Source organism: Scyliorhinus canicula, chromosome 17 (assembly GCF_902713615.1).
Source record: "Scyliorhinus canicula chromosome 17, sScyCan1.1, whole genome shotgun sequence".
Classification (NCBI taxonomy): Eukaryota; Metazoa; Chordata; class Chondrichthyes; order Carcharhiniformes; family Scyliorhinidae; genus Scyliorhinus; species Scyliorhinus canicula.
The window spans coordinates 111053378-111065753 of NC_052162.1; the positions used below are offsets into that span (position 1 = coordinate 111053378).

The window sequence follows — 12376 nt, forward strand, 5'->3', positions numbered from 1 at the left end:
CACAAGATATTTTGTTGACCGTTACCCGTGCACAAGGTTGCCACATTCTACTGATTTCTATCAGCGTGGTTTTCCTGCTGGTGTGACTGAAGTGATGCGCATGTAAAGCAAGGCGAGTAACAGGAGATTCATGCTGATTACACACAACATTGTCTGTGGAAGCCATGCACTCCCTCTGCAATCAAAGTATAAATATTTCTGCTCTTTTCACCATTTGGAGCTAATGACAGTTATATGAATGATTCAGCATTTTCTATAACTCTTTCTGAAATATTCGGTGTGTATTAAATCTATTTAATCTTATTCATGGGGTCGTGGTCAGTGAATCAGTCCCATTTCAACCTTGCAGATGAGGGGGTGGAAGGCACTGATGTAGTCCACTTGTCAACCGAGGTTGTCCATCACCGAGGGTCCATCGAGTCAGTGGTGCGAGGGAGTTCCAGTATTCTGAACTCTGCAACAGTGAAGGAACAGCCACAGAATTCCAAGTGGGGTACGGATCACGGTTTGGTGCCGATCTCTCGTTGCGAAGGAGCCCTTCTGCTCTGTGTCAAGGAGAGATCTGAACCATGGACGAGAGCGGACTGGACACATTTTCTGATGTGTCAAGGTCAGCTCTCATGGGGAGGCTGGGGGTGGCTTTGTTGTGAGCGCGCAGAGAGACACACAAGTGCTCTTTGGGCCTTTTCATTGTGGCCCTGAAGGATTGGGTCTAGGCTGAAATTCTGTTCTGCTCTCACGATCCTCTCAACCACCGCACCCCACACACAACGAATGCCCCCGACCCCCACACCGCCTCCCCGTCACCCACCCAGATTGTCCTTTCTCAACTCCAGCCAGATGACGGTAAACAGAATCATAGAGTTTTACAGCACAGAGAGAGGCCCATTGTGTCTGCACCGGCATTAAGCATCTATCTATTCTAATTCCCATTTGCCAGCATTTGCTCTGTAACCTTGTATGCTGTTGTGTTTCATATGCCCACCCACTGCAGCAATGTTGTAATAATAATCTTTATTAGTGTCACGAGTAGGCTTACATTAACACTGCAATGAAGTTACTGTGAAAATCCCCGACTTGACACACTCCGGCACCTGTTCGGGTTGACAGAGGGAGAATTCAGAATGTCCAATTCACCAAACAAGCACGACTTTCGGGGCTTGTGGGAAGAAACCAGAGCACCCGGAGGAAACCCACGCAGATAAAAGATCTAATTTCACTTCTTGGCTGATGCTTTTGCTTTCTTTAAAACAGCAGGCTCGACATCGTTGACTCATGTTTAAAAATGGCTCCAAGTGATTGCCCTAATTCACAGGCCTGAATCAAGAGACTTTAAAATGGCTCCTCGGCCTCACCTGCCGCGAATGGCTCTCTCACTGGCTTTAAAATGGGTCTTGCCCCTCCCACGCTGCAGCCTTGAATAAGGGCCAGGCGTGGGATGGCTCTAAACTTAATCAGACGATTGCAAAGTCAGCCTCACGAAGGACAAGTTCAGCCACTTGTATTTTCCAACTGAAAAAGTCCCAGGACAAGGAATCTTCCCCTGTGTACGGCAGCAAATGTCTCTCTCTGATGTAGGAATTTCAGATATATTGTATTGTATGTATTTGGTGCAGTAAGAGTTAAAAGCCTGGGTTAGTGTGTGTATGAGTGCTGCAGTCATGGTGCAGTAAGGGTTAAAAGCCTGGGTTAGTGTGTGTATGAGTGCTGCAGTCATGGTGCAGTAAGGGTTAAAAACCTGCGTTAGTGTGTGTATGAGTGCTGCAGTCATGGTGCAGTAAGGGTTAAAAGCCTGGGTTAGTGTGTGTATGAGTGCTGCAGTCGTGGTGCAGTAAGGGTTAAAAGCCTGGGTTAGTGTGTGTATGAGTGCTGCAGTCGTGGTGCAGTAAGGGTTAAAAACCTGGGTTAGTGTGTGTATGAGTGCTGCAGTAGTGCTTTAAAAAATCCAGGTTTGCAAGGCAGCCAGGCTCTATGGAGTCAGAGGTACAATTAAAGCATCGTAAAAGTTTGGGATACTGGAGTTTTGTTTATGTTAAGAGGGTTCCCTAAGGAGTAGATAATTAGAGACATGGGTGGATTCTTCCGCCCCGCCTGCCGCATGAAGGCCACGGGCAAGAGGCGGACAATGGAGAAATCCATTGACCTTGGGCGGGATTCTGCAGTCACTGGGTGGGCGTGGCCGAAGAATCCTGCCCATTGTGTTCAGATTAGTAAGATGATGCAGTTAATGAGAGGATTCAGGACCCGAAGCAGTTCAGATATTGAGGTTTCAGTTTTTTTTTAGATTGGACATTGTTCTCAATATAGTGAGGTTAGATCCGTCTGCGGACAGACTAGCAGTTTCTTTCAAAACAGTTCAATTAAAGATTTGACTGAGGACAGACCAGAAGCTGCTGATCTCAAGGCAGTGAGTTAAGGATTTGCCTGTGAACAGGATCGGAACAATTTCAAAGGCTGGCAGTTTAAACAGTAAGTTGAGACAAACAAGGTTCTGCAAGCCGAGTCCTGAATGGTCTCTCTTTCTCAAATTGGCTTGTCCAAGATCTCTGTTTGCAACAAGTATTCCTGAGTCTGCTAACTGTATATAAAAGTGGATTATGACCTGAGAGGGATTTTATATGAGTGGAGATAAAGATAGCAGCTTGAAGTTAGTGTTTCATGTCATTGTTACACATTATTTAACTGGTAGTTGAAAGCTGTCTGTATTTATGCTACATTGATACTGTGTAAGTAGTTTGTTTTAATATATCATATCCCTATTTTTCCTGAAATCACCCCCGGTGCGATGTAGCCTTTCCTCACAGTCTTACAAAATTCAAATAAAATATTGGGGTTTCTGTCCAGTATCCCAACAAGTGTTGGGGTCTGGTCTGGGATTGGAATAACTCTCTCACACAGACTTCAAAATGGACTCTGTGCCTCACCCACCACAGGCACTCCCGGGCTCCACAATTGAGCCAAGAAATGAGTTGTTGTTCACAGAAATGAGTAGCTCAGGTTGCAAGAACAAAACGTTTAGTTTGGATATTCTCTCCTCAGAACACTGCCTCAGTGCCATTTTTAAAATAGTCAAAGTTCCCTCGATTGCAGACAAATGCCTCACTTTCTTCAGAACTGTGCCTGTCGGGTGACGGGATCAAATGTCAGACTAACATCGAACAACGGGCTGACATGTGAGGCGACAACGGCACGGTAGTACAGTGATTAGCACTGTGGCTTCACAGCGCCAGGGTCCCAGGTTCGATTCCCGGCTTGGGTCACTGTATGTGCGGAGTCTGCATGTTGAAAAAAAAAAATGAAAATCGCTTATTGTCACAAGTAGGCTTCAATGAAGTTACTGGCCTGCTTGGTCTGCTTTAAAAGCCAGCGATTTAACCCAGTGAGCTAAACCAGCCCCTGTTCTTGAGAATGTGAAGCAAGGGTTAATAGCTAGAACAAGCCAGAATGGATATGGGATATGTTAGTGGAAAATTACAAGTGTAAAAGCTTGTTATTGAAGGAGAACGAACTTGCTGAAATAAGGGAGTTGAATTACTGCCGAATTTATCTGGATGGCTTGAAACGATCTGAAGTTATTCTCGACATGTATTCATTCTTAAGTTTCTAACCGTAATCTTGTATTGATTTTCCTCTCCATTTTTTCGTTTTGGGAGGTGGTGATTAGTCATCCTCAGATATTCCTGAACAAAACTAATTGAGTGTTTTAGCCCCTTTCTGATCTTTTGGACTTCACTTAATTTGATTTTTTTTCCTCCTTGAGACATTCCGGGACAGTCATTAGCCGTAATTGTTGGCAGTTTTGTGATGTCTTTTGCTAGATTGCACAATCTGTACTGCAGTATCTTTACCCGCTTTATTGCTATGCTTAAAGGAGTTAGAGCTCAATTCCTTTAAACCAGCCTGTCTTCCAAATGGTGTGAAGGTTTAATTTATGTCATTTGTGCTTCTAACTTTATTTGTCTTATCTTTACTTCTGTGTATCTCACCATTTTTCTCTGTTCCACAAAAATCACACCCATCTTTGATCATTGTTTTTTTTAGAGTATTTTGCTCTTCAAAAACCAAAAAAAAATTTTAAACTGACTTTTTTACTCATTTGCCCTTGATACCAGATTTATTGGATGTTACCTCACCGTCTGTCCGCCTTGCCGAGTGATAATTTTGGCGATCAAAGGTTTGACTACTCGCCTTGTCCACCGGCTCAAGCGGCGTCCAGCTCAGCAAATCCTTCCAGACTTGCACTAAATGTTAGGGGTGAAAATATTCACACGAAGGCCTGAGTATCAGTAACAAAGCAGTTTATTATGTCAGAATTCTGGGAGATAAGATTTGGGAACTCCGCAGTCCCTGACAGCACCTTATCCCACTTAAGCTTAAACTCACATGGATTAATATACAGATTCAAGGCGGATAGCCTAATGACTTGGTTCTTTTCCCATATGCGCATTCCTTTTTTTTTAAGACCTTGGCTGTTTTAACTATTCCTTTCTCTGTCAATTTTATACCCAATTTTAATGCATTAGTTTTCCCCCAGTGGCCAGTTTTCTTTTCCTAAATTTTTATGCAATTCTCCTGACAATTGTCTCAGTTGCTTGGAATATTCCAGATATTGTTCACACAAGATTTGAAGCGCGCTTCCACTATCAGAGGTTGTATCTAACGTATTACCCATCTCTAACACTATTGGGCGTTGATGATCCTTGCGTTTATTGTTTATTTGTCAAAATGGTCCTGGACCACTTTATTCAATCATAAATTTAAACAGAGTTATCCTGCTCCGTTGCCCAATTCAGGCAGGCTCATCCGTGCCTGCAAGCCTATCTAACTACAAGGTTATAACGTCCTTGTTATGTTGTTACCTTAGGGTTGATCACGCACCCTTCTAAAGCCTCTTATCGCGGGGACACTTTTAGACAAAAGCAAGGATCATGATGATGCCAAAACCTCTTCTGTAGCTATAACTGTCGGGGCTACACACCCTCCCTTAAAGCACTAGTCCCTGACTATGCCTAGTGACTATAACTGTAGGGGTCACACTCCCTCCCTTAAACGGGTTCGCCGGACTGACCTGGATTTCGTAGGAGCGTCCCTGAGCACTGGCAGCGGGGCTGAATCGTGGACGGTACAGCGGAGGGGAATACCAAAGTGGCAAAAATTTTACTCACAATGGGGGCCCAATTCCTCCTTCGCTCCCGAACTCAATCAGTCGCTTATGCCACCAGTCTCAGCGGAGACTCTTTGAAATCCCACTGCTACCACCAAATGTGAATGCGTCTCTAATTCACTTGTCTCTCAGTCCGGAGGAAACAGCCTCGAACACGTTCGTACTTCAGAATACTCTTTATTGCGATCGGGGCAGCCCTCTAGGTATTCCGGAGAACCACCTCGGAGAGTGCCAAAGTTTTGCTCGAAACATCCTTTTTTTATATGTATTGTTAGGGGCTGTCCCTTACATTCACTTGAGCTTGCCCCCATTACAAAGCATAAACTTGTTTTTGCCATAGTTTCGATACATGATTTTACAGACTTTGAGGTTATCTATTGGCACATGAGTAAGTAGCAGTCTTAGCATAATTAGCAGGTGCTAGTTATAATTGCAAGCGGCTCCCACATTTCATACCCTGTCACCTGGCCATCTTCCTTGTTTCTCAAGGCTATTCAACTCCCTTATTTCAGCAAGTTCGTTCTCCTTCAATAACAAGCTTTTACACTTGTAATTTTCCACTAACATATCCCATATTCGTTCTGGCTTGTTCTAGCTATTAACCCTTGCTTCACATTCTCATTCTCCCCGTGTCAGCGTGGGTTTTCTCTCACTATTCCCGAAAAACGTGCTCTTAAGGAATTTGGACATTCTGAATTCTCCTCCCTGAATTCACCCGAACAGGCGCCGGAATGTGGCGACGAGGGGCTTTTCACAGTAACTTCATTGCAGTGTTAAGGTCAGCCTACTTGTGACAATAAAGATTAAAAAAAAAAATTTGGGAAAGAAAGACACAAAAATCCACAACAGTCTGCTTTTGAAACAATTTATTGTTGTCAAGGGAGGCTACAAAGGGAGGCTGGAATGTGGCGACTAGGGGCTTTTCACAGCAACTTAATTGAAGCCTACTCGTGACAATAAGCGATTTTCATTTTTTTCATTTCAAAGGGTTAACAAAACCAGAGTAGGTAAATAAGAGAGATGCGGATCCAGGCTTGATGTGGTTGAATGGTGGAACCCTTTTGATGGGCCTCTGCCATTCCGACTTGGTGGACGTCAAGCGGATTAGTTTCCTGCCCAATTGCAGGTGTGATCCTGCAGGGGGGACAGGACTGAAGGTCAGCTGTCAGACCGAATCACGCTCCGAACCCGACAACAGCGGTATCCAATCCCGGGAATCACTTGTGAGCTCGCTGGTGTGTCCGCAGGTTGGATGACTGGGTGAAGCCCTTCCCGCAGACTGGGCAGGTGTAGGGCCGCTCCCCGGTGTGAACCCGCTGATGCGTCAGCAGGGCGGATGAGGCGCGGAACCGCTTGGCGCAGCGGGAGCAGCCGAAGGGCCTCCCGGTGGCGTGGACCCGCCGGTGGACCTTCAGGTGTTTGGCGCTTTTAAAGCCGCCCCCACAGTCGGGGCACTGGAAAGGCCTCAGGTCGGCCTGAAAGCCTCTGTGCTCCAGCAGGCCGGAGGCAGCTCCTTTCCTCCGCACCGGGCAGGCTGGCTTCTCCCTGGTGTGACTCCGCAGATGTCTCTGCAGGTTGGAGGACTGGGCGAACCCCTTCCCGCACTCGGAGCAGGCGAACGGTCTCTCCCCGGTGTGAGTACGCCGGTGCGCCAGCAGGTTGGACGAGCACGTGAACTCCTTGCCGCAGGCGGAGCAGACGAACGGCCTCTCCCCGGTGTGAACCCGCCGGTGCCTCTGAAGGGTGGACGCCTCACTGAACCCCTTCCCACACGCGGCGCAGGTGAACGGCCTCTCCCCTGTGTGAGCGCGGCGGTGAATCTCCAGCTTGGACGGGAAACGGAATCCCTTCCCACAATCCTCACACTTCCAGAGTTTCTCCCCAGTATGACTACACTGATGGTTTTCCAGCTGGGATTGGGAACCGAACCCTTTCCCGCACTTTGAGCAGGTGAACGGCCTCTCCCCGGTGTGAGTGCGCCGGTGAATCTCCAGCTTGGACGGGTAATTGAATCCCTTCCCACAGTCCCCACAATTCCAAATTTTCTCCATGGTGCAAATATCCTTGTGTCTCTCCAGGTTTGACGATGAGTTTAACCCTCGTTCACACACAGAGCACGGGTACAGTCGCTCCCCGCTGTGAACACAATGTTTTTCAGGCTGTGTAACTGGTTAAAGCTCTTTCCACAGTCAGTTCACTGGACCACTCTCACTTGGATGCGTGTGTGTCTCAGTGCTTTTCCAGTCACACTGATGTTTGAAATTGTTTCCCACAGACAGAACAGACAAAACATTTGTCCTTCCACGTTCAAAAGCCGACCGTACCCAAGTCCTAATTAATCGAGTGATCCGCCCAGATAATGTTGCGACGTTTGCTTTGAGCTTCCCAACTGCAAATCTTCTCCTTCCTGCAAGGACAGTAAGAAAATCCATATCAGATGGTTCTAATTCCAATGTGACATTCCCCTATCCTTCCATTATTTGGTCACCAGCAAATCCCCAACCCAATTTGAGATGCTCTCCCACCCTCCTCTACCCCAACACCTCTGGGGTAAAGAATTCCACAGATTCACTACCCTTTGAGAGAAAAGAATCCTCCACATCACAGTCTGAAATGGTGCCGGCCCCCTTACTCAGAGATGATGCCCTCTGTCCTGGACTCTCACAAGAGGAAACATCCTCTCAGTATCTACCTTGTCAAGCCCCCTGAGAAACATCCTCTCAGTATCTACCTTGTCAAGCCCCCTGAGAAACATCCTCTCAGTATCTACCTTGTCAAGCCCCCTGAGAAACATCCTCTCAGTATCTACCTTGTCAAGCCCCCTGAGAAACATCCTCTCAGTATCTACCTTGTCAAGCCCCGGAGAAACAGCCTCTCAGTATCTACCTTGTCAAGCCCCCTGAGAATCATCCTCTCAATATCTACCTTGTCAAGCTCCCGGAGGATCATCCTCTCAGTATCTACCTTGTCAAGCCCCCTGAGAATCATCCTCTCAGTATCTACCTTGTCAAGCTCCCGGAGAATCATCCTCTCAGTATCTACCTTGTCAGGCTCCCGGAGAATCATTCTCTCAGTATCTACCTTGTCAAGCTCCCGGAGAATCATACAGGTCTCAACAAGGTCGCCTCTCAATCTTCTAAACTCCTCTTCATTAAGATGTCTTTCAAATTCCCTCAGGAGCTCATCCCACTCTAACCACCCCCACCCCATTCACCAGGCGAGGGTCGTCAGCTCTCGAGTGCAGATATTCCGGAGATGTCCTCTTCACTCAATGGATTGAGCCGACGGGTACAGCCCTGTGGCCGTTGTTTAACACTGCGTGCTGGTGTGCAAGGGGTGGCCTTATTTTATTTTCACTCGCCAACACTATTAATGAAAAACAGTAAAAATGCTGTGCAAAAGTGGAGGGGCTGGGGCAGAAACAAAGCCGTTTCCACTCACTTTGCGAGCGAGTTATCCAACGCTGAGTTTCAGTCACAGATCCACGCGTGCTGCCCGAGCTTCACTGCTCCTGTTATTGCACTGCCCGGTCTCCTTCGGAAACACCATCGTAGGTAAATACAATTAAGACCGGAAGACATAGGAGCAGAAGTAGGCCATTTGGCCCATCAAGTCTGCACCACTATTCAATGAGATCGTGATTGATCTGATGTGATAATCCTCAACTCCATTTCCCACCTTATCCCTATAACCCTTGATTCCCTTCCCGATTAATAATCTGCCTATCTCAGCCTTGAACATACTCAGCAACCCAGCCTCCACAGCTCTCTGTAGTATGGAATTCCACAGATTCACTGCCCCTCTGAGAGAAGAAATTCCTCCTCATCTCTGCCTTAAATGGGCGACTTCTTACTCTGAGATGATGCCCTCAAGTCCTGGACTCTCCCACAAGGGAAACAACCTCAGCATCTAACCTGTCAAACCCCATGTGAATCATATAGGTCTCAATAAGGTCGCCTCTCATTCTTCTTGAACTCCAATGAGTACAGGCCCCAACCGACTCAACCTCTCCTCATTAGAAAGTCCCTCCCTACCCGGAATCAATCTCATGAACCTTCTCAGGGATGCCTCTAACGCCAGTGTTTATTTCCTTGGGTAAGAGGACAAAAACTGTTCAGTGTTCCAGGATGTATTCGTCTAGCTCTCGTCAAGCAGCAATGCTCCTTTTACCAAGTTACCTCAGCTCGAGTGAGCTCGAGTGGTGTCTCGACAAGGAAATAAAGCTCCTTTCTAGGGCTTTTAGGACTTATCGCGATTGTTTTTCTAGCCCTTGCAGCAGGCCTTACCTCGAGTCTCGGGACTCTCGATGTGTAAAAAAAACAAGCTTTCGAGGCTGGCTTAGGTAGTTGAGCTTACATTTCCCGAGCAGTTGAACGGCGGAACAAAGAACAAAGAACAGTACAGCACAGGAACAGGTTCTTCGGCCCTCCAAGCCTGCGCCGTCCATGCTGCCCGTCTAAACTAAAACCTTCTACACTACCGGGGTCCGTATCCCTCTATTCCCATCCTATTCATGTATTTGTCCAGATGCCCCTTAAACGTCACTAACATCCCTGCTTCCACCACCTCCTCCGGCAGCGAGTTCCAGGCACCCACTACCCTCTGTGTAAAAAACTTGCCTCGTACATCTCCTCTAAACCTTGCCCCTCACACCTTAAACCTATGCCCCCTAGTAATTGACCCCTCCACCCTGGGAAAAAGTCTCTGACCATCCACTCTGTCTGTACCCCTCATAGTTTTGTAGACCTCCGTCGTTCCAGTGAGAACAAACCAAGTTTATTCAACCTCTCCTCATAGCTAATGCCCTCCATACCAGGCAACATCGTGGTAGATCTCTTCTGCACCCTTTCTTAAGCCTCCACATCCTTCTGGTAGTGTGGGGACAGGAATTGAACACTATAGTCCAAGCGTGGCCTAACTAAGGTTCTATACAGCTGCAACATGACTTGCCAATTTTTATACGCAATGCCCCGGCCAATGAAGGCAAGCATGTCAAGGCAAGCAAAGGGATTAAGTGTTCGGGCCGGAAAGTGGAGCTGAGTCCACAAAAGATCAGCCATGATCTAATTGAATAGCGGAGCAGGCTCGAGGGGCCAGATGGCCTACTCCTGCTCCTAGTTCTTATGTTCTTATGTTCTTATGTGCCTTCTTGACTACCTTCGCCACCTGTTTCCCCTTTCAGTGACCTGTGGACCTGTACACCTAGATTACTCTGTTCGACCATTCACTGTATATTCCCTACCTGTACTAGACCTTCCAAAATGCATTACCTCACATTTGTCCGGATTAAACTCCAAGAACTTATACTGCATAAGAGAGGGCTGATTGGTTGGCGAGTGGACTCTGATTGGCAGAGACCTTGCCATGGGAAAGGCAGCAACTTTAGTCCACTGGCCAAGTAATCAGCACTCTTTTCCTATGCAGTATAAATTGTTGTAGCAGATGGCTTGTGCGATCCTGATGAGCACAAGACAAGAAGCTTTGTTAGTAGCCCGCCTTTCTTCAGCAATACTCAGGTACTCTATTACCAACCTCAGAGGTCTTCCCACAAAGGTCAAGGCTCAGGTGCCGATAGCGTGGCAACCATTGTCGCACAGCTGGCGTTTATACCACCACTTTCAATAAGGACTGGCTGCCCAAGAGGTCTTCAATACGGACGAGCATCATTTGCTTGAAATATCGTTTCAAACTCCCCCCCCCCCCCCCGCCCCCGGATTTACTTTTGTTAGCCTTCTGTTCCTTCTTGGGCAGTCCCACCAGGGTTGAGGGTGACTTACTTCCATACAAAATATGAGATCTGAAGCAACTGAGAAGTCCAGTGGGCAACCTGCAGTCCCTGTCACAGGTGGAGCAGATGGTGGTTGGAGGAGCAGGCGGGTGAGGTGCCCAGGTTGCCACACGCTCCTTTTCGCTGTCCATGTTTGGCTTCAGCTTGCTCTTAGCGGTGAGTCCCTCGAGGTGTTCAACGTCTTCCCCAATACTTTTTTCTCCACATCGAGTGAACTTGGCCAGGGACCCCCAGACAATAGCGGGAATGGATGCTGCACCTTTTTATTTTACAAGGAGGCTTTAAGGGTGTCCTTGAGGCGTTTCCTCAGCCATCTCCCGTTAGTCAGCGGGAAATTGATGCAAATCTGGTCGACTCCCCGTCTTTTGGGCACATGTACTCTTCCTCACCACCCACCCCACCCTTCTCCACTAGATTCAGGGCACCACAAGAAGCCCCCCTCCCCCCCCCCCCCCCCCCCCACAACAACAACCCCATTCCTAATCATCCTGTTGCCTTTTGCTCACCCCAGAATCTTTAGGTGTCGGTCCATCATCCAGAACCATCCATTGAATCCCTACAGTGGCAGCCATTTCAACTCATCAAGTCTGCACCAACACTCAGAAAGAGCTCCCTACCGAGGCCCACTCCCGCATCCTATCCCCACAACCCCACCTAACCCGCACATCCTTGGACACTAAGGGGCAATTCGTAGCATGGCCAATCCACCTAACCTGCGCATCTTTGGACTGTGGGAGGAAAATGGAGCACCCGGAGGAAACCCACGCAGACACGGGGAGAACGTGCAGACGCCGCAGTCACCGAAAACTGGAATCGAACCTGGGTCACTGGTGCCGTGGTAACCACTGCACCACTGCGCAGTCCATCATTGCCGAAATAGAGAAATAATTTCTGATATTCCCACCAATTTCAATTACAACCAGATCAACTTGTTCCAAATAACAATTTTACTTCAGTCCACAAATTGTAAAACATAATTTATCTAATTGCACTCTAATTAAAGCAGCATTGTTCATTTCTTTAAAAAAATATATAGATAGATACCAGCCCCGCCCACTCATTCCCCAATTGCGCCTCCTCAGTGACTGGGGGACTTTGTGCACAAAGCAGACACACTTCAACCTTGGGATTGCCCAGCTGGTGGGGGGAGGGGAGGAGAACATCCAGCCCTCGCCTTCTCTGATTGACTGGAGGACCGACAGGGCCTCCGGCCAGATCCCGATGGCCATTGGTCCAGCCATCCGTCAATCATTCGCGTGCTTCTGTGACACCGAGCGGCGGGGAGGGCATTGTACTGCCCGCCCTCTCCTACCCGCTCGGTGATTGGTTGGAGGACCGCCCGGTCGCCTGAGCCGAGTTCCGATGGCCGTTGGTCAAAATGCCCGTCAATCATTCAAACCCCACCCCCCTTACGTCGCAGCTCC

General features: G+C 47.8%; 1 protein-coding gene across 9 annotated transcripts; it reads right to left on the minus strand.

The window, feature by feature from the left end:
• Positions 1-6021: 6021 nt before the first annotated feature.
• LOC119952203 (zinc finger protein 239-like) lies at positions 6022-12168 on the minus strand. Of its 9 annotated transcripts, XM_038775832.1 has the most exons (3): positions 9451-9653; positions 8606-8698; positions 6022-7571 (listed from the first exon to the last, which is right to left on the minus strand). In XM_038775832.1, the coding sequence occupies exon 3, from the start codon at positions 7213-7215 to the stop codon at positions 6382-6384; it is 834 nt and encodes a 277-aa protein (XP_038631760.1). In that variant the 5' UTR covers positions 7216-7571; positions 8606-8698; positions 9451-9653; the 3' UTR covers positions 6022-6381. The 9 variants fall into 9 exon arrangements, with proteins under 9 accessions (XP_038631760.1, XP_038631756.1, XP_038631757.1 ...); XM_038775828.1 differs by lacking the exons at positions 8606-8698; positions 9451-9653 and adding an exon at positions 11997-12168; XM_038775829.1 differs by lacking the exons at positions 8606-8698; positions 9451-9653 and adding an exon at positions 11772-12168.
• Positions 12169-12376: the final 208 nt, after the last annotated feature.

Coding starts and splice junctions, on each gene's coding strand:
- LOC119952203 (XM_038775828.1), bottom strand. CDS start 7,215: ATGGAGAAAATTTGGAATTGTGGGGACTGTGGGAAGGGATTCAATTAC.